At 54.9% G+C, this 21,822-nt stretch overlaps 1 protein-coding gene across 1 annotated transcript in view; it reads left to right on the top strand.

Moving 5' to 3' along the window:
- Positions 1 to 21,822, top strand: part of CPNE2 (copine 2) — a 53,020-nt gene that overhangs the window by 9,480 nt on the left and 21,718 nt on the right. The window contains exons 2-8 of the mRNA XM_065925380.1: positions 11,767 to 11,984; positions 14,591 to 14,770; positions 16,515 to 16,589; positions 18,735 to 18,806; positions 20,196 to 20,279; positions 20,567 to 20,656; positions 21,646 to 21,744. Coding sequence (XP_065781452.1) covers positions 11,805 to 11,984; positions 14,591 to 14,770; positions 16,515 to 16,589; positions 18,735 to 18,806; positions 20,196 to 20,279; positions 20,567 to 20,656; positions 21,646 to 21,744 — 780 coding nt within the window. The 5' untranslated portion in view covers positions 11,767 to 11,804. The remainder of the gene's footprint in view (positions 1 to 11,766; positions 11,985 to 14,590; positions 14,771 to 16,514; positions 16,590 to 18,734; positions 18,807 to 20,195; positions 20,280 to 20,566; positions 20,657 to 21,645; positions 21,745 to 21,822) is intronic.

Here is a 21,822-nt window from a genome sequence, read left to right on the forward strand (position 1 = left end):
TCTGTGCCAGGGACTGTGTCAAAGCTGAGGCACAAATACAGAGCTCCAAATAGAGTTGAGGGGAGAGAGTAAGGCAAGCAAATGCCAAAGAGATAGGAAAACTTTAGGTGGTCAAAAATGCCATAGAAAAAATAAAGCAAGGTGAAGTAATTGAGATGTGATGGGGGGGTAGGACATGGGTCAAGGAGACTTTGGAGGAAGAGGTGGTGACATTCAAGCTGAGATGTTAATGGATGGTATGACATTCATGGCTGTACCTGGTTCCCAGTAGGTGCTCCATGGGTGTTTTTGAATGAATGAAGGAGGGAGGGGTGCCCGGGCAGAGAGAGCAGCACCCGCAAAGGCCCTGAGGTGGGAACTTGCTCAGGGTATTTCAAGAGCCGGTTCTCTCCACCACCCGCCTCTCTGTCTCCTTTGGTGGCTGTCGTGTCTCCTCAGGAGCTTGGGGCATCTGGCCTGCCCGCTGTGCCCTGACTGTCCCCTTCGCCATGACACAGGAAAGCACATGCTCGGCTCCCAGCCGATGGTGCTGTCCAACCACTCCCTCCTTTGGGGTCCCAATAATCTTCCCGAGTCAAAGTCATATCCCCATGGGCCCCCCCGAGGGCTGTGCTGGGCTGGGGAAGAGCACAGTGGGCCCTGCCTCACTTCACACTCTGCTTTGCCCCTGACTAGCTGAGTGACCTTGGGTGGCATATTAGTTCCCCAGGACCTCTGCAATGAAGCACCACAAACTGGGTGACTTCAAACAACAGAAATGTATTCTCGCACAGTTCTGGAGGCTGGAAGTCCAAATTCAAGGTGTTGGCAGGGCCGTGCTCCCTCTGCGGGTTCTAGGGGAGGATACCTCCTTGCCTCTTCCAGCCTCTTCCAGCAGGTAACTGTAGGCATCCCTTGCTTTGTGGCAGTGTCACTCCCATCTCTGCCGCCGCCTCATGACTGCCTTCCCTCTGTGTCTTAAACATCATCCTCCCCTACGGACATCAGTCCTGTGGGAATCAGGGCCCATCATACTCCAGGATGTCCTCATCTTAACTCCACATCTGCAACTACCCTCTTTCCAATTAAGGTCACATTCTGAGGTGCCAGGGATGAAGATTTTAACACCTCTTTGGGTGGACACAGTTCAACCTCTGATAGGTGGATTACATAACCTCTCTGTGCCTCAGCTATCTGATCTGTGAAATGGAATGGTAGTAATAGGGCTCGTCTGCCAGGCTTGCAGGGCAGCCTAAATGGAATGGTGGAAGCCTCAGGACAGGGCCAGGCACTCAGTCAATGCTATTATTTCCATCTCCTCTGTGAAGACTTGCTGAGAGCTGGGACCAGGAGCTGAGGAGCAGATGGCCATGTCCTTGCCCAGAAGGACTTGCGAGGCAGACTAGGGGGTGGGTGGCCTGGGATGTGGAGGCTCAGAGAGGCCCCTCCAGACTGTCTGGATGGGAAGGGGCGGCTGGGTGCCTCTTCAGTGTGGTAGGATGAAAACCCTTAACAAAAAGTGGCGAGTCCCATCTGCAGAGAGCTAGGGTGCCCAACCATGATAGGAGCCCACATGGCCATTCAGACACTTGAGTGAGCCCAGACGACCTTTCAGACCCAATCAGCCTGGAGATTCTGGGCAGGAGCTTGGGCTAGAAGCCCGGCACAGCCCAGCAAAGACAGAGGAGCGTATGTAGACTTCCCAAAGCTGGGAGGAGCCTGCAACCTGACAGGCAGGGAAACTGAGGCAGAGAGCGAAAGCGATTTGTGGGGAGTTCACATTGAGAGGTGGGAGCCCTTGTCTCCTAGTCTCCCCATGGAGGGCCCCTGGCTGGGTGTGGGCGCCAGGGGTTAGAGCCCCAAGGCTGTACCCCAATCCCTGAGGCTGCCCCACTTGCAGCTCCTGGTAGCTGCAGGCAGCTACCCTTCGAATGAAGCTAGGTTGGAATAACTTTGGCTGGTGGTCATTGTCGCCATGCCCTCTACCCTCCATTAGCTTGTTCCCCACTCTGAGCCGGACCAGCGCACCCCCCCACCCCACCCCCTTCCCAAGTCCCTGATGTGCTTTCTGCATCCCAGAGTCCAACCACGCCCATCCCCTAGAGTGCTTACTGGTAGGCCAGAGGCCAGGGTATGGCCCGCCCCTCCTTGCAGATGAAGGAGCTGAGACATGGGGTGGGGGCAAAAAATGGGCAGAACCTGGTGCCTGGCTCCTTGGGGGGCAGGGTGGAGGCTGCCACTCAACCTTCTGGGCCAACCCCTAGGGTGGTAGGCCAGGAGACCCCCGGGACCGAGCCCTTTGGAACAAGGCTCAGAGGAACCAGGGTCCCTGGGATCCTAGAGGAGGCCCCCTCCCTCAAGTCTAGAGCTTATGGATTTGGTGGGGGCTGCAGGGAATAGCCTCCCTCTGGGTGTGGTCTGGCCAAAGCTGGGGGCCTCAGGAGACGGAAGAGGGCATCAGGGCTGACCCCTGCAGCAGCCTCCTCCCCACACTGTCTGCATCTATATTTATCCCTACAATAGCCTGACTGCCTGTCGGGAGCGCAGCATTTTCAGGGCACAGCAGCCTTAGTTAAAGTGGAGAAGTGATTTATGTCAAAATGCTGCCCCCCTCCACCTTGACAAGAGCACTGGGCTGTTCTCTTGGGGCTGCATGCCTGCTGGAGGGGGCCGGTGCAGCAGTGGGTGGGTGGGGAGGGCCCGGGGGGCATGACCAGCTGGGGGCTGGACCCCCACACACATACACTTCAGAGAACCAGGGTTGTGGGACATGGGGATGGTGGGGCTGTGGCTGGAAGGTGGGACCAGATAAACGCTAAAGCCTTTCAGCTCAGAGATTCGGAGAAGTCCTAATTTCTGGAATCCCAGGATTCTGGATCCTTTGCATCCCTAGTCGCGGGCCTCCGCAATTCCAAGATGCCATGGGTTGTCTCCCCTTCAACCTAACTCTTCCATACTTTCAGCAAACATTTGTTGAGCTCCCATTCTATGCCTCTGTGCGCTCGGAACAACAGAGATGAAAATAGACCTGGTCCCGTCTTTAAGCTCACGTGAGGGTGACATTTCCTAAGCCAGTGGTTGCAATATGGTGACAATTGTAAGTGCATCCCTGTCCGGAGCCAGGGGCTCAGGGGGTGCTTTGTAGAGCAGTCCCCGAGTTGTGTGTGGTTTTTTTTTTAAACATTTTGTTGACGTATAGTACACAATATAGAGCAGACTTCCCAGGTGTACAACTCAGTGACTGTTCACAAACCGAAAACACCCGCGTTAGCACTCCCCAGACCGAGACACAAACACCGAGACACAAACATGAGCGGCCCCGAAGCCCCCTGGTAGCCCCTCCCAGTCACTGACACCCTCCCTCACTATCTTGCAACCCTTACTCCCAACAACATAGATTTGTTTTGTCTGTGTTTAACTTCCTGATGTAATGGACATGAACTTGGGCAAACTCCCGGAGATGGTGAGGGGTAGGGAGGCCTGGCATGCTGCAGTCCATGGGGTCATGAAGAGTTGGACACAACTGGGTGACTAAACAACAACAACAAAATGAGATAGTACAGGATGACAGGCTCCTTTGTGTCGGGCGTCCTCCACTCAGCATGTTCGTGAGACCCCGTTCCTATTGTTGGTATCCTTGTGCTTCCTTGTGCTCAGGGCAGTCCAGTCCGTTGTGTGTGCATTCATTGTTTATTTATCCCCTTTCCTGATGATAGGCACTTAGGGGACTCCTGGCCTGGGGCTATTACAAATAGTGCTGCTCTGAAAGTTCTCAGGTGTGTCTTTTGGGGAACATACTGCATGTTTCTGCTGGGCATTGCTGGGATCACCATAACGGATACATTTATTTAGCTTTGTAAACACTGCCAGATGTTTCTCCAAAGTAGTTGTACCAGTATACACTCCCGTTGGTAGCACATGAGAGTTCCAGTTGATCCACATCCTTGTCAACACTTGGTATTGCCAGCTTTTAAAACTTTTTTTTATTTATTCATTTTGGCCTCACCACATGGCATGCGGGATCTTAGTTCCCCGACCAGCGATCAAACCCGCACTCCCTACAGTGGAAGCACGGAGTCTTAACCACTGGACCACTGGACCAGCTTTTAAGACTCTATCCTGGGGGTGGGGGCATAGTGACATTGATTTCGTTTGGTTTTCCTCAGCTGAGTTTGAAGGAGAGAGCTAACTGAAGAAGAGGGAAGGGCATCCCAGGTAGATGGAACAACATGTGCAAAATTATGGAGGCGTGAAAAAGTATTGTTGGGACCCTGTAAACAGCATAGTTAGAGCCAGAAATGTGTTGAGGCAGTGTGAGGGGGGCTATCAAGGTGTTTGGATGTTGTCCTGAGAATGGTAGAGGGTCCTGGAGAAGATGTTCTCATTTTGAGCTAGCACCTACAGTGTATCAGGCACTTTGTGATTTCTACTTGGTGGACAAGAAAACTAAGCCGAGACTCAGAAAGGCCTCTGACTTGTCCAGAGTCATATTAGCAGAGGGTTTGGAATGCACATCCTTCCAAGCCTCAGTTTGCTCATCTGGAGAGTGGGGGTGGTGAGAGCGCCTTGCTCAAGGATGTTGTGAAGCTATTGAAGTTAAAGTCTGTAACACACTGGGCCCAGGGCCTGAGGCAGGTGTTATTATTACTCTCGTTTTACCCCGTGTCTCTTTACCCACAGCCTGTCTTCCCTGCCAGCTGACGGTGTAGCAGTGGGCTCTCCTAGCTCCCATGATCAGGAAGGGCTGGCTGAGAACTCCAGCCTCAGCACCCTGTTCTTCTGCCCCACGGCAGGTCTCCTAGGACCTGAAGGTTGCTATGATGGTTAATCTTATGTGTCAACTTGGCTAGGCTATGGTGACCAGTTGTTCAGTTAAAACACCTGTCTGATGTTGCTTTTGTAGGTATTTTTCAGATGTGATTAGCATTTAAATCGGTAGACTTATGTTAATTCTCCATTACGTGGGTGGGCTACATTCAATCAATCAGAGGCCTTAAAAGAAAGGACTAAGGTTTCTCCCAGAAGAAGGAATTCAGCCCCAAGACTGCAACATAGAAACCTTGCCTAGTTTCCAGTCCGCCTGGCTTGCCCTGCGAATTTGGGACTCAAGACTACAGTATCAACTGTAACCCGAATTTCTAGCTTTCCATCTCACCCTGCAGATTTCAGACTTGTCAGCCCCCACAAACGCATGCGCTGATCCCTTAAAAGAAATCTCTATGTAGATATCCTCCTAGTGGTTCTGTTTTCTCGGGAGAACTCTAATACAGTTGCCATTTTTCTTCCTGGGTCTTCTACTCTGGGAAATGGGGAGAAGGAGGCAACTTAGATCTGGATGCGTTCAAGGCATATTCCCACCCTGAAAGGTCAGTAAAGGCGGCCATCAGGGCCAGTGGGGACCAGGCGTGTGGCTGGCCAACCAAGGATTCCAGCTACCAGGGTGTCACCACCTAAGACCAGTGGCTGCAGACTCACAGGTTTGCCGAGACTCAGCCCGAACTCAGCATATGAAGCTGGCAGGGCTTTTATGGGGACCAAATATGGCGACTGCCTCGTTATGCCCAAGAGCAGGCTAAACCACAGCCATCCCCGAGGGTGTGGTCAGCCCTCGGGGGCCATGTAGCAGCTTGGTGTTCAAAGTGTGGTCTCAGATGGGCCACCTCAGTAGCACCTGGGAGCTTGTTGAAAATGCAGACTCTCAACTCCTTCCCTAGACCTGTGGGCACCAGCAATTGCATTTTAACAAGATGCCCCACCTACTCACCCCTCTGGGATCTGTGTGTCCTGAACCCACTGCTGCATCACCAGGAAAGTGAGTGAGTGTTAGTCGCTCAGTTGTGTCCGACTCTTTGTGACCCCATGGCCTAGAGCCCGCCAGGATCCTCTCTCTCCATGGAATTCTCCAGGCAAAAATATTGGAGTGAGTTGCCATTCCCTTCTCCAGGGGATCGTCCCAACCCAGGGATCAAACCCAGGTCTCCTACACTGCAGGCAAATTCTTTACCATCCGAGCCATCAGGGAAGCCCTGCCACCAGGAGGGCTCATTAAAACACAAATGCCACTCTGGGGACTCTGACTAAACAGGTCTGTTTGGGGCCCAGGAACCTGCAGGAGGGAGGGAGAAGGCCCATCTGGGAACCATAGTTAGAGCGATGACGGTGGAGGCCACTCTGGGAACCTCTGCTGTCAGTGATCAGACACCGCTGGGCACGGTCTGCTGCCTGAATGAAGGCTCAGATGCCCTCAGGATCCTGGGGGCCATGGGCCAGGAGTATAGACCCTGAAGTGTGTGGGGTCTGAGTCTGTTATTCCCTCCCTGACCCCGCATTTTCCATCCTGGTCTCCCTTGGCATCTCTGAGCTGTGTCTTCCAGCTGAGATGGGAAGTCTAGGACCATATACTCTACCGGTTTTAACCCCTGGTCCCCTTTATACGCTCTGTAAACCTCACACGTCTGCCCCTGCCCCCAGCCATCTGGAAGCACTGCTAATAGCAGGAGCTGCAGAGTGTCATTCTGAGTGCTTCACCTCGCTTAATCCTCGACATCAATACCTGATGAAAGCACTTTATTGTTCCTGTGTTTGTTTGTTTGTTTAAAGTTTCTGTATTTTTTTAATTTATTTAATTTTGGCTGCACTGGATCTTCATTGCTGGATGCAGACGTTCTCTAGTTGTGGCCAGAAGGGACTGCTTCTCATTGCAGTGGCTTCTCCTGTTGCAGGGCAGGAGCCGTAGGCACGCAGGCTCAGTAGTTGGGGCCCATGGTACTTAGTTGCTCTGAGGCATGTGGAATCTTTAACAGGGATGGAACCCATGGCCCCTGCATTGGTAGGCAGATTCTTAACCTCTGGACCACCAGGGACGTCCCTGTTCCTGTTTTTTTTAGATGGGGAACAAAGACCAGAGAGGTTAAGTAACTTGCCTGAGACCACACAGCAGGTAAATGAAAGCCCCAAGGATTCAACCCTGATAGTCTGAGTCCAGAGTCCGTGCTGTCAACCTTGGCACAGCACTGTCCGGAGGACCACACTCCTATCCTTGTAACCGCCACGACAAGAGTCAACAGAGCCTTACTTTGTGCAGTTGGCACTGAAAACAGGATTTCCTTTTTTCAGGTATCAGTTTGAGCAGGCTTGTTCAGAGGGCACACGAGGCCCCCCAGTTCTGACAGGCCAGCTGCGGTGGCGCTTGCCTCTTGGTGCCCACCAGATGAGACTCTGCGGTGGAGGCTGCTGCCTCCCTGGGCAGCTCGACCTCCCATCTCCCTCTTCCCCATCTAGGTCTCTGTCTCCACCCCCGCCACTGCCTCCCCGTCCCCTGCCATCCCTCTCCCCGTGCCTGCCCCTTGAGTCTGCCCCTCTCTTGGTGTCTCCCGTCACGGGCCACCTCTGAATTGGGGCCCCTGCAGGCCACCTTGGCGTCTCTTTCCCACAGCAGGTGGGGTGCATAATCCAGCTTCTGGGTCCTGAGCCACTGGGGCCAGCAGTGGGGGAGAAAGACGGAGTCGGGCGGCCCTAGCTCTTAGCCTCAGCACCATCCTACGCTGGCATCACTGCCCCCTCTTGAGCCTCAGTTTCCACCTCTGTGAAGTGGGACTGTGAACCCCTCTAGTGCTGGCCTCTTGGAGCAGTGATGAGGGTCCAGGGATTCAGAAAGGGCTTCGTGATCTCTTGAGTGATGTGTGCGGTAGGGCAGTGGTTGTGATTCCTCTGGGGCTCCCGGGGGCAGGCCGGGGAGGGGGGGAGGGGGAGGGGAGTTCCCAAGGCAGGGTTCCCGCCCTCATTCATCTGGCACCTATTTATCCCACACCTGCCCACAGCGTGAGTGCTGTTCTAGGTGCTGGGAAAACAGTGGGGATCCCTCCCTTGTGGCATGTACACTCTAGAGGGACAGGCAGCGCACAAGGCAAACGGACAAATAGTAAAATGCTTGTACATCACATTGTTCTGCGAAGAAAATGGTGCAGGGCTGAGATTACACTTGCTTGGGTGACCAGGGAAGGCCTCTGGGGCGGGGAGGGGGGTGACATTAAGCTGACAACTAAGATCTGTCGTGTGAAAAAAGGCATCTCTGGCAGGGGAAGAGCAAGTGCAAAGGCCCTGAGGCAGGAGCGAGGTTGGCACGTTTGCAGAGCGGGAGGAGACCTGCGTGACTGGGGCACGGGGAGTGAGCATGGCATGAGGGGGAGGGTCGGGAGAGGATTTGCATTGTTCGGGGCCAGGAAATGCAGGCCCTGGGAGATTTTCAGGGAGAGCTGTGATAGCATCTGATTTGCATGTGTGGTTTTTTTTTGTTTTGTTTTTGTTTTTTTTGACTGCCCTGGGTCTTTGTTCCTGCTCGGGCTTTTCTCTAGTTTCAGAGAGCAGAGCGGGTGGCGGGGGAGAGGGGCCTACTCTCTAGTTGCATTGCACAGGCTTCTCATTGCAGTGGCTTCTCTTGTTGAGGAGCATGAGCTCTAGGCAAGCAGGCTTCAGTAGTTGCAGCTCCCGGGCTCTAGATTACAAGCTCAGTAGTTGTGGCACATGGGCTTAGTTGCTCTGTGGTATGTGGGATCTTCCTGGATTAGGGATCTAACCTAAATGTGTTTCCTGCATTGGCAGGCAGATTCTTTGCCACTGAGCCACCAGGGAAACCCCTGCCCCCAAGTTGCATGTTTCAAGACTCCCTCTGGCTCTGGTATGGAAAAGAGAGTCTGGGGTTGCTCAGGGAGACCTGTCACTGGCCAGGGGAGTGGAAGGGGGTAGATGGGGAGGATTCTGGATACATCTTGGAGGTAGAACCAACCGCAGCTGTAGGATAGGGGGTGAAGGAAAGAGAGAGGCCAAGGATGATGCGTTCCTAGGTTTCTGGCTGAAACTGGAATGTTCTAGACCTGTGGCTCAGCCCCAGACTCCCCAAATTCTGTTTTTTTCTGCTTAAAGAGTAAGATGCCTTAGAAGCCCGGGGACAGTGGACCCTGTGGGAGCTTAAGCCTGAGTCTTATCTATTGTTGTAGCCCAAGGTGCTCAAGGAATGTTGACTGAATGAATGAAGGGGAATTCCCAAGCCCTGCCCACTCTCTGCACTGTTTTCTGTAAAAAGAAATACTATCCCTTCTGTATCCCTGTCTTCTGATCCCTTCCCTGGTGCCCTGGTCACCCCAGAAGGCTTATGTCTATCTGGGCCAGGAGTCAGGACCATCCACAAGTGGGCCCTGGCTCCCCAGACCCCCTCTCCAGCCCAAAGCCTCCAATTACCTGCGAGGCGTGCGGAGTTGCATCAGGGAGCTTTCCGCCCTGCCCAGATGCGCATGGCAGGCCCAGCCCTCCCTTAATGACACCTTGCCTGCCGGCCCTCTTGCTGGAGTAGGAGGGGAGGGGGCCCGGCCCAGCCTAGGCTGTGGTTTCTTTTTCCATTGCGTCAGGCCTCAGGGTCCGGCCCGCCTGCCCGCTGCCGGCTGGCGCAGAGGGATCCACTCTGACCCCCGCCTGCCCCCACTGCAGACACCATGTGCTCCCCGTTTCGGGCATCTAGAAGCTTCCAGCCAGAGGGTGAGTTGGGGATGGGGGACCTGCCCCTAACTGGGGGTGGAGTGCCCCTTCCCCACCCACCCATCGCTCCGGCTTTCCGGGGTCTGCGAGCTGATCCAGGTGGGGTGGCAGTGGGCTTTGAGGAGTCCCACCCAGCCTGACCCTCCCGTGGGACCTGGCCCTCCTGGCCACACCCTCAGCCAGGCTGGAGCCAGTGAGGGGCAGGAGGACAGTACAGTAACCGCGTGGTGAGGGTGGCTCAGATCCGGGGGAGAGTGGGAAGAAGTGGCCCCAGAGTGATCATTTGAGTGCTTGCCTCCACATTTGTTAGTCTGGGGGCCTAGGTATATGTGTGTATCCGTGTGTACATGCACCAGGAAGTGTGTGAACCTGGGTGTGTGTACCTGACACCCCCAGAATGAAAACAGAGGTCTCTGACTTGGCAGTGGGGCAGATGGTGGCCCAAGTGACATCTCAGCTGTTAGGAAGGGGGCCTGTGAGGTGGAGAGGAAGTGAGTGGGCTGGAATCTACCCCATCAGTGATGATGGGAGAGGCAGGGGTGTGGACAGGATAACCCCAGAGGAACTAGTGACCTTGGGTGCTCGGGGGCCCTCTTAGCCTCAGGCTCCCTTGGGCTTGGCTGACACCCCAGATAGTCCCCACCTAGGTTCTAGATCCCCACCATGCCCAACAGTCTCCCTGCCCAGGCCATATGTTGGACACATACGATGGACACAGGCATCCCATTCATGTTGCCTGGAGACTTGGCTCACGCCCTGCCTCTGGTTCCTGACTGTGTGACAGGTGACTTCTGCTTCTGAGCCTCAAGTTTCCTTATCTGCAAAATGGGAGTGGCTGTCATGCTTCCCCTCCCCATCCTCCATGGGTAGGTGTAAGCATAAACAGGTGTTCTCTCAGCCCCCTGGCAAGATGTCCTTTTTTAAAAAAAAAAACAAAAAACTTATTTGGCTGTACTGGGTCTTAGTTGCAGGACACGGGATCTTTAATTGGGGCATGCAGGATCTAGTCCTCTGGCCAGGGATCGAATCTGGGCCCCCTGAGTTAGGAGCACAGAGTCTTAGCCATTGGATCACCAGGGAAGTCCACGATGTCTATGCGGGACATCGCTATTCCCCATTCTCCTTGCTGAGTCGAGGATTTGCTTACCCCTCCCCCACGGGGCACGGCCACCCAGCTGCTCACAGTGAGCGGGAGTGCGACTCTCCAGCCCCTCCGATGGAAACTAATTTTTACACGACATGAATAAATCCTGCAGGCAAATTGCAGTGCTGTCCTGATGCTCTGGGCTCGTGTGATTATAATGAGGTTCTAGGGACAGACGGTGGGAGGGAGGGCGCTGAGCACTGGCTTTGTCTCTTCCCAGATCCTCTGCCTGCCAGGCACGCCCTGGGGTGCTGCGTCTGGAGCCCCACACTCGCCCAGGCCTCCTGAGACCTGGGCCCAGCGAAAGGCTGGTGCTCAGGGACTGGGCTGGGCCCCGGGTCAGCGGGAGGGGGCGGGCCCAGCGTTGCCACTGTGACTCCATCCTTCTGCTTGGATGCCAGCCACCTCCTCGCTGGCCTCCCTGCTGCCTCTCCTCTGTCTAACAACCCCTTCTCCCCACAGGGGCTAGAGCGAGCTTTTAAAAACACAAATCAGATCATGTCACCTCTCTGCTTAAAACCCTCCAAGGCTTCCATCACTCTCAGAACAAAGCCCCAGCTCCCCCTGGGAGTCTCCAGCCCACGAGACCTGGCTGCCCTCCAGGCTAGAACAGGAGCTCAGAGAGGGCTGAGGCTGGGCCATCTTCTCAACTGCCGGGCCCAGCCCTGGCGCAGTTCTTGGGACTCAGAGACGCTCAGGAGACACTCTGGGGTGAATGAGCAAGCCTCGGTGTTGCAAGGCGCCAAGATGTCAGTTGCTCAGGAGAAGCCCAGGTCTTCCTGGCAACATGAATGGGATGCCTGTGTCCATCGTGATGTGTTACTGCTCTGACAGGAGCAACTTGGACCTGCGTGTATCTCACGGGTAAAGACAGACCAAAGCAGAGAACAACTTCAGGGACAACCTAAACACTCACCTACGGAGATTCCTTTTTCATGCATTTCGTGCATTCTTTTTCCAGGCTTTTCCCCATCCCCACCCTGCTCCGCTCCCCAACCACACACACACTTCTCACTCCACATCTTGAGGGCCAGGTGGTGACGCCTCCCCAGGGTGTGGAGGGCTGTTTCAGATGTCTGTTCCCTCTCTGACCCTCAGTGTTGTCCCCCTAGACTGTGAGGCGCTGCTGCCGCCGCCGCTGCCAACCCCCATGGCCTACATACCTGGTGGGGGTGCCCCGGCCTCGGGGGCGGCCCCCATGGGCTCCCAGTACTGCGTGTGCAAGGTGGAGCTGTCCGTCAGTGGCCAGAACCTGCTGGACCGGGATGTCACCTCCAAGTCCGACCCCTTCTGTGTCCTCTTCACAGAGACCGATGGCAGGTGGACGGAGGTGAGGCCCCGTCGTGTGCGGTTGCCCAGGGTGGTGGGCGACGCAGTCGCTGGGGAGCGCTCCCCCTGCCTCCCTGGGGTCAGGCCCTTGGAAATACTTGGAGCAGGAGCTGGGGATTCCCTCGAAAATTGTTATTCTGAAATGTTTATAGTATTAAAATATCTATATTTGTGTTTATTATAATTCATTGGTTGATGGACAGGGAAGCCTGGCGCACTGCAGTCTGGGGGGTTGCAAAGAGTCGGACACGACTGAGCGACTGAACTGAATAATTTGTAGATTTATGTTTACAGAATTTTATATTTAGTGTTTATAATATTTTAAGTTACTATTGTTGTTGTTCAGTCGCTCAGTTGTGTCCGACTGTTTGCGACCCCGTGGACTGTAGCCCGCCAGGCTCCTCGGTCCATGGGATTTCCCAGGCAAGAACACTGGCGTGGGTTGTCATTTCCTTCTCCAGGGGATCTTCCCAACTCAGGGATCGAACCCAGGTCTCCTGCATTGTCAGGTGGGTTGTTTACCACTGAGCCACCAGGGAGGCCCTTAAGTTAATATAATAGATGGTTAAAAGAGGGTTTTGCAAAATGCTTCCATTTTTAAAATAACTTTCCCCACTTATTCCTCAATGAGCACAGTCAGTGAGGAGCAAAGAGAGAAACAGGGAACTGTGTTAGGCTTTGGTCCCAGAGCTGAGCCAAGACCCAGCTCTTACTCCCTGCTGTGCGGTTTTGAGCAAATGGCTATCCCTCTCTGGGCCTGTCTCCTCATCTATGAAATGGTTTTTTTTTATGCCTACCTTGGAGAGCCTCAGAGCTGAGAATGCTGATGGTGCCACAGCCAAGGATTTCTGAGCTAGAAGACTTTGGCCTGCGGACTGGGGAAGGATGTAGCTTGAGGAAGGATACTGAGAAATCCAAGCCATTAAGACTTTCGATACTGAGAAATCCAAGCCATTAAGACTTTCAAGGTTTAAAAATGGCTTTGTTTCCTATTCCAAAAGGGATCTATATGCATTGTAGTAAACTGAGACAATCTAGAAAATCTAAGTGGTTGGGAACTTACCTGTCAGGGAGAACCAGTTATGAATGGTTTGGTATCCATTCTTCCAGATAATTTTGCATGCATGTAAACTTTCCAATATATGACTCTTAATTTTCATAGTTATTTAACGAGGCCTCGGTGGCGTCCCCCAGAACATACAGTAGTTTACAAAGAGTTTCCACAGATGTTGGCTCCTTCTTACGATGCCAAGGAAATGGGCTGGGCTTGTTGACCCATTTTACAGAGGGGAAAAGGGGGCCTAGAGAGGGGAAGGACTGACCTGTTTCACCCAGCACATTGGTGATGCAGCCAGAAGTGGGAGGTAGGACGTGGGGTCAGCCAAGGAGTGCTGGGAGTCCTATCTGCCAGGTTTCAGGAACTCCTGCCCCGCCCCACCCCTCAGGGGTGATGTCCACCCCCTCCTCCCCCAGGCACCCACCTCCATTCACAGCACTCCCCCCACAATAATCTTTCTCCCACCCAGGCCAGCCACCCTGGCTAAAAATAGCCCAGGGCCAAGACCTCTTCATCCCTGCTGCTCTCTGGCCCTTGGAAATGGAATGGGTGGGAGGAAAAATCAACACAGCCCAGGCCTCAAAATAGACCGTCACCCAGACTCTGTGGTTTGGGGCCTCAGTGCAGAGAAGCCAGGAGGCGGGGTTCCTGTCCAAGCCCCACCAGTGGCCCCCAGTGTACGGCCCTGTCCTTCCCCAGGCCTCAGTTTCCACTCTAAATGGGGGCTGGGGGCCGCTCAGTTCCCAGTTTTGACATCCCAGGGTTCTGTGAAGGTACAAACATCTGCCTCCATGGGGGACAGGGAACCCCGACCTCACCTCCCCCTAAGTACCCCTCCTCCTCCTCTCTCTTTCTTCTCTCAGCTTCATGTAAAACGTGGTTTGAAGAAAGGGTTCTCCACAAATAAAAAGGAAGCAAAGCCACAGACACTCAAATCCTTTCATTTTAAAGAAGTGGAAACTGAGGTTCCCATGGGAAATGAGACTCCCTCTGTCACTTAACCTTGGCAGGGACAGGGTCTGAACTCTCATCCTAGAACCTGGGCATGGAGCCAGGGCCAGTGTGTTAGAAGCGTGAAGGCTGGAGTCAGGACTGGGTTCAAATCCTGGCCATGCCCTCTAGCTGTTCAACCTTGGGTAAGTCACTCAACCTCTCTCTGCTTCAGTGTTCTACTCTGTGAGCGGGGAGTAATGATTGCTTCAGCCACGCGGATAACTGCCCTGAGTGTCTGGCACAGAGGTGGGTGTTCCGTGAATAAACACCATGATTTCCTATAGCCCAGGAAGAGGTTAACAGGCCTTTCTTAGTGGCTCAGTGGTAAAGAATCCACTGGCTAATGCAGGTTTGATCCCTGGGCTGGGAAGATTCCCCTGGCAAAGGAAATGGCAAATCCACTCCTGTATTCTTGCCTGGGAAATCCCATGGACAGAGGAGCCTGGCGGGCTACAATCTGTGGGGTCACGAAAGACACCAGTTAGTGACTAAACAACGACAAAGAAGGGGTGAAGTGGCTCCCCGACTCTGACTCCTGTTCCCTGCCCCTTGGCCAGTACGACAGGACAGAGACTGCAATCAACAACCTCAACCCTGCTTTCTCCAAGAAGTTCGTGCTTGACTACCACTTTGAGGAGGTGCAGAAGCTCAAGTTTGCCCTGTTCGACCAGGACAAGTCAAGCATGCAGCTGGAGGAGCATGATTTCCTGGGCCAGTTCTCCTGCAGCCTGGGCACGGTGAGCCGCCCCCCACCCCCCAGGAGGGTGGGGTCAGTGCAAGTTGCCTGGCTCCCAAGGATGGAGCACCTCCTGGGGGGTCTCCTGCTGCCTGCATTCCCTGGTCCCATTTTCCCCACCTGCCTCTGGAGGTGGCAACACAAATGCAGACAGTCTTGGGGGCCCGCAGGCAGCAAAAGGGGGGAGGAACCCAAAAGGGCTTGCGGCCGGGCTGAAGCGCTCTCATCCCCAGATGCTGAGCACAGTGACAAAGAGGGGTGCGGGCCCCTGTGGCCAGAGCTTCTGAGAGAGAGAAGCAAGCAGGTGCGGTCTTGACTTCCTGGGGTAGGAGCATTCGGCCAGCCACAAAGACACCCTTGGTCGTCCCACTTCCGCGGCCGGCTCACCGTGTGACCTTGGGCAACTTTCTTTCCTTCTCTGGGCTACACTTCCCCCTCCGGCTCACTCTCTGGTGTGCTTATGGAAGTTGTAGGGCTAAGACTTCCTGACACAAGTTCTGATCACTGTTAACAGTTCTGGGCTCTAGGGCAAGCCCCACGGCCTTCTGAGCCTCCTGTTTTACTTGGGAACAGTGATGACTGCTCTGCTCAGCCTGTAGGGATAGTGGGTGAATAAAATGGGAATGGCTCCAAGAGGTTCTCGTGGAGACTGAAACGCCCTGGGCCTTCCAGGAAATGATGTTCAATGAAAAAAATCGAGGGCCCGGCAGTTGCCTAAGAAGTGAGGTGTGTCCCTCAGGGTCCCGGCGGTGTGTCTACACCCTCAAAGGGTAGTGGAGGAGAGAGCTGAAGGGCCAGTGGGCCGGAGCAGAAACCCACAAGGGGTGGGGAAACCTGCATAGGGCCTGACACCAGCTGGCCACCCCTGGTCTGGAGGGAGGGGCAGTGCAGGAAGTGGTATTGCCTGGGGCCAGGGGAGAGCTGCGGCCACCATGGGGAGGCCCCAGGGCTGGAACCGAGGGAGGCCGATGATGAGCAGCAAAGTTTCAGTTTAGCCTTTCTCCCCTCCTGCTAGACCCCCACTGGGGGGAGGGGTGAACCCCCTCAATCTGGAAGACAGGGGAGCTAGGTGAAGTAGTCCACAGTGGCACAGAGAAGGCCGAGAGTGGAACTGGTGGGGAGAAAAGCTAGCACAGGGACAGTAAGAACATGCTCGCATCAGCACAAAGAAACACGAGCATTTCCCCTGAGAAACAGAACCGTGCTGGCACAGGGAGAGAGTGGGAATGGGGGGTGAAGAGGCGGGCGGGAGGGAGACTTCACAGTGTGTTCCCTTGTCCTGCCTATATCTGTACTGATCCTTGAATCCTGTGTGAATGTCTTCATTATTCAAACCATTGAAAATGCATGGAAGGAGTCAGGATTTGATCCTCTCCATCACGGATCACACCCGGAGGGAGAAGGGGGTCTCTGGATAACTCTGGGGGAGGCGGTTACTGGCCAGCCTCCCTTCAGCAGCCTCCAGAACGTGAGTCTTCCATGAGCCTTTTCCTGGGGACTTGCAGGTCCCCGGGAATCGGACTGCTGGAATTCCAACCCAGCTGTGAGACCTCGGACAAGTGTCTCAACCTCTCTGGGCCTTAGTCGCCTCAGCTGCCCAGTGGAGCTAGCAGCGGTGGCGGTCTGTCTCCCACGGCGGGGAACCCACAGTGCGAGGTTTTAACCTGCTCCTGGCATGGAGTGTTTGCTGCGAGCAGTGCCTGTTGAGTATTTTTCTAGCACCCCTCCCTCCTCTCTCCCTCCAGATCGTCTCCAGCAAGAAGATCACTCGGCCTCTGCTGCTGATGAATGACAAGCCTGCGGGGAAGGGCTTGATTACGGTACCAGCGCCCGTCCCCGCTCTCCGTGGGCACCCTCCGCCACCGCCCTCCCCACCCCCACCCGCGCTGCCCACTGCCCTCCCCCATCAATGGGCCGCTTCACTGGCAGATAATAACCAGCTTTGTTTGGAGTAAAAAGGCCCAACTTACAACTTAGCAACAGGTCTCTTAGCAACGGGCTCCTGCCTCCATATATGATGCGTCGGGGCTGCCAAGCTGGGGGGTGACGGGGGACTGCCAGGGGTCCCCACGGCGTCTCCCCGGGCCGGGGCGCTCCTACTCCTCCCCGGAGGCCTCCACAGCCCTCCCTGCATCCCCTCCTGGCCCTGGCCCCTGCTGTCCTCCCTTGGGGGGTCTTTCAAGCGGTTTCAGGAGCTCCTTGTCCCTCGCAGCTTGGCTCGTGGCTGCAATGCGCAATGACTCCTCTGATGCGCAAAGATTCGGTGATGCACAATGATTCCTACGCGACAGAGTGATTCTTGTGATGCGCAGGCCCTTTGAGCGGATGAGCTCTTCGGTCCTCAGACTCTGGGAAGGCAGAGTCTGCTTTTACAGATGAGAGAGCTGGGTCCCAGAGAAGAAGTGCCCCGGGGCGGTTTAGCCCTCCTGGCTTGTCCCCCTTCAGAGCCTGTGACGCCAGGGAAACTGGCCGTGCTGGGAGGAGGAGGGCTGTACCTGTGTGTCTTTACTCAGGCGGCGTTACTCGCCTGCTCTGGAACATTCCTGGCTCCCCACTGCCTGTGGAGCCGTGCATTCCAGGCTGGGAGGGACCCAGCAATCTCAGCTGTTTCTTTTACCCTATTCATGACCATGGGCCTGAGTTCAGGCAAACTGAATTCTAAGCTCGAAGTGAAAGTTAGTGGCTCAGTCATGTCCGACTCTTTGCAACCCCATGAACTGTAAAGCCTGCTAGGCTCCTCTGTCCATGGGATTCCTGGATAGTCTTTTGTTTCTCCAGGGAATCTTCCCTCCCCCAGGGATCGAACCTGGGTCTCCTAGACTGCAGGCAGTTTCTTTACCTTGTGAGCCGCCAGGGAGCACTTATTCCAGGCTCTTATCCACTGTTCCTGCCACCTTGAATGTCCCCGCCCAGCCTCTTCCCACTTCTTGGGGTTCAAAACCTCCCCATTTAAGTGCCTCCACTGGTCAGCTGTCCTCCATACGGAAGCCAGCCCAGAAGGACCCCACCCAGCTGGTATGCCCTCCACCACCATTTCCAGCAGCTCCCTTCCAGACATACCCTCCTCTTTTGAAATAGGGGTAATAATAGGGCCTACGCTATAGGGTTGTTGAGCAAGGTCTCAGCTGGAGGGGAGGCAGGAGAGAGGGGCCTCCAGCCTGGCCTCTGTCTGTGGTTCTGAGTCAAATAGCTCATTCAGCAGGTAGGGCTATCCTAGAGGTGTGGGAGGAGAGGAAGTCCTCGCTGAGAGAGCTAGGACTTGGGTGCCTACCCACTTGGGTGCCTGTTGGCCAGAGGGCCTTCCCTGCCAGCTCTAGAGAGAGGGAGATGCCCAGAGAGGGCAGATGGTAGCTTCAAGGGCACCCAACTGGCACGTCCCTGGCCAGCCTGGGGCAGGGGGCATTGGCTGATGGGAAAGGCATGGAGGGTTGATGACTAGCGTGAGCTGATGAGACAGCAGAGGGAGCTCAGGTGGTCTCACCTTTGCCCTGGGCCTCAGTTTCCCTGGCTTCACAGTGAAGTTGCTAGAATTTCCGATGCCTTGGGTGTTTCGAGGTGGCCGTATGTGCACTCTGGGTCTGCATTAGGGGGATGAGGAGGCCTGGCAGGCCGTTCCCCGACCCAGAACCTTTCCCCAGGGCTCTAGACCATCCCTGTGTCTGATCCCTGCTTCGTCTTCCCACACCGTCTCATGCCTCTCTCGAGCCACTTAGGGGTCACTTTCTGACTCTCAGATCCAGATAAGTTATTTAGCTCCATTTTCCAGAAGATGGAAATTGAGGTTTTAGGAAGACAACAGGCTTATCCCAAGTCACCTGGTACTACTTTTCCTTTCCTCTCCCCGCTCTGCCCCACCCCGGAGAATTGACTGCTAGGGCATCCTGTGTCCACCCTGCCTGAAAGGAGGTCAGAGAAGGGAGTCTTGGTGACAGATCCCAACCCCCAACTTTCCTCTGTCCTTGCAGATCGCTGCTCAGGAGCTGTCAGATAACCGGGTCATCACACTGAGCTTGGCGGGCAGGAAGCTGGACAAGAAGGTGAGGCAGGCATGGGAGGGGGTTCTCCATCAAGGGGCAGCAACCCTTCCCCAGCCCTGGGGTCGTATGGCCTGGGGCTTCTGGCCACCACCTTCATTGTCCCTCCAGGGACAAGTCCATCGCACACCGCCCTGCTGGCCACCCCAAATTAAGACTGCTTCACCACTGAGGTTTCTTATCATTTGGAGGTATTCAAGACATGGCTGGAAGCCCACTCGTTGGGGCTCCCCATCTCTGTAAATGCTTGGGTCCTTACAATAACCTACAGGACCCCACCTAATGTATCCATAGCCTCCTGATTCCCTGACCTCACCCCTTCCATATTCCCTGCCTTCATTCTGTTTTAGTCAAATCAGCCTCTTCACTGTCTGGGATTAAACCAGGCACCCTCCTGCCTCAGGACCTTTGCACTTGCTGTCCCTTCTGCCTGGGATGCTTTTTGCCCAGAATCTTTTCATGACTGGCCCCTCCCTCACTTTCATCATGCCTCTGCTCACAATGTCACCTTCTAGTTAGGCCTTCCCTGAAGAACCCTGGAGTGATCCCTAACTTTCCACCCCCATCTCCTTTACTTGTCTCTTTATTGCTAATTCCTGCCTAGTGTATATTATTATTATTTGTGTGTGTGTGGGGGCGGGGGGGGGGGGCGCTGCACTGACTCTTCATTGCTGCAGGCTTTCTCTAGTTGCACTGAGCAGGGGCTACTGGCTAGTTATGGTTCCGGGCTTCTCTTGTTGCGGAGTATGGGCTCTAGGTACATGGGCTTCAGTAGTTGTGATGTGCAGACTTAAGTTGCTCCATGGAATCTTCCCCAATCAGGGATCAAACCTGTGTCCCCTGCCTTAGCAGGCAGACTCTTATCCATTGGACCACCAGGGAAGTCCCAATGTATGTTATTTACTCATTTGTTTTACGTCTCCCCACTCTTGAATGTAGCCTGTTATAGAGTCCACATTTTCTTAAATGGAGTTTTAAAGAACTTTTCTGCTAGGATAATTTTGCTTTTATTTTTTCAGAACCCCACTAAAATAAATTAAAACCCCATTCTGCTGGGTACCTCCCTCTACCCTGGGAACATTCTCTCTCTGACGTCCTGCTCCACCTGAGATGCTGGAATTGTTACTTCTACAGGCTCCAGGCCTCCAGCTCTCTGAGCACAAGCTCTGGTCACCCCAGGATGGGGCTATTTCTCCTGGGGATGCTGCTTGGTTCCAGGAGTCTGCGACTGCCTGGGTCTCTGCTGAACCCTGCAGAGGCTGAGGGAGTGGGACCAGCAGCTCCTGCTCCTGGCACTGGGGGTGGGGGAAGGGAGACAGCTGGACCACACCCCCACCCCATCTGAATCCGGTAGTTATGCCTCCTTCACCCACATCCTCCTGCTTCCTCCAGGATCTCTTCGGGAAGTCAGACCCATTTCTCGAGTTTTATAAACCAGGAGATGATGGCAAGTGGATGCTGGTCCACAGGACTGAGGTGGGTGTGTGGGGGTCCAGGGGTCTCTGAGCTAGTGGGCCTGCAGTCTGGCAACCCTGACAGCTCGGGGCAGGACCCAGCAAGCACATCCTACAGTGCCCAGGAAAACCCCTGGTGGCCCCTAAGGACTTGCTCCCTCCTCATCACGGGGGTGCTCACGTCCATCCCCAGAAGCGTGGCTGTGGGTGTCTCCACCTTGCCTCCCCCTGTCCCACTGTGTTGGCCCGATCTCAGAGCACTGCCACCCCTGGGCCCCAGCTCACCCCTGCCTCCTCACTGTCCTGCAGGTGATCAAGTACACACTGGACCCCGTGTGGAAGCCGTTCACCGTGCCCTTGGTGTCCCTGTGTGATGGGGACATGGAGAAGCCCATCCAAGTGAGTGAGGGGGCTGCAGGAACCCTGCTGCCCACCCTGCCAGCTCTGGTTTCCTGGTCACCTGAGGCTTCCTGGGGGTGCCTTGGCAAAGCTCTTGCTTATTAAGATGCAAGAAGAACCCGTGGTGGGGAGGGGCAAGAGACCTGAGTCCTTGTCCCAGGTCTTCCGAACCCTCTGACTGATATGGGCAGGGCCCTCATCTCTGTGAACCTCTTGTTTAAAATGGGAACAGAGTGGCTGCCCTGTTCTTCCCGGAGGGCTGTGTGCTGCTCGCTAAGCTAATGAATGCAGAATCACCTTGGAAACAACCAAGTGTTGTAGCTGTTGATGAAGATGGTGATTATTAGTCTCTAAAAGCCCTCAGTCCTTGGGGCCGGGTCTGAGAGCAGACGGGGCGGGGAAAGGCAGCAAGGCCATGTAGGGACCCCCAGACCGGGCGCCAGGAAACCTGGGTTCTGGTTCTAGCTCTCCTGCTGCCACTGTAAGACTTTGGGCCAGTGCTTCCCACTTAGAGCCTCGGTTTACCCATCACTACAATGGGTACAGTAATTCCTGCCTTCCTTCTAGGAGTGTCACGGCAGCTAAGTTAGCACATCAAGCTGGAACTTTTTGTACCCATCTCAGGAAAAGAATTACAAGTCTAGGGAAGACTCCAGGCCATGGCCCATGAGGCCAGGTGGGCCACAACCCAACACAGAGTAGCAGCCCAGTGTCAGGTGTGTGGGGTGTGCAGCTTCCCGCACCAGAGGGAGGGGTCTCCATTACTAAAGCAGACACCCTTTCTCCTCCTTCCAGCAATCATGGAAGGCTTCCTGTAGGAGGCAGTTCAGGAGCTACAGTCATCACCCCAAGCCAGGTAGTCAGATCGAGGGGGAGAGGGAGGCATCCCTCCTGAAAAAAAAAGACATGGGGTTTGCTTAGGGAACTGAGAGGAGCTGTGAGTGCCTGCTGCGGGCAGCTATGGGGTGACCTCGCTGGACCCACTGCAGGTTATGTGCTATGACTACGACAATGACGGGGGCCACGACTTCATCGGTGAGTTCCAGACCTCGGTGTCACAGATGTGTGAGGCTCGTGACGGTGTCCCGGTAAGATGTGCACAAGGGTGTGACCCTAAGACCTCCACAGGGGACGGGGAAGGGGCAGGAGTTCTTGAATCCGGGGCA

The sequence above is a fragment of the Muntiacus reevesi genome, chromosome 2, assembly GCF_963930625.1.
Source record: "Muntiacus reevesi chromosome 2, mMunRee1.1, whole genome shotgun sequence".
NCBI classification, from domain to species: domain Eukaryota; kingdom Metazoa; phylum Chordata; class Mammalia; order Artiodactyla; family Cervidae; genus Muntiacus; species Muntiacus reevesi.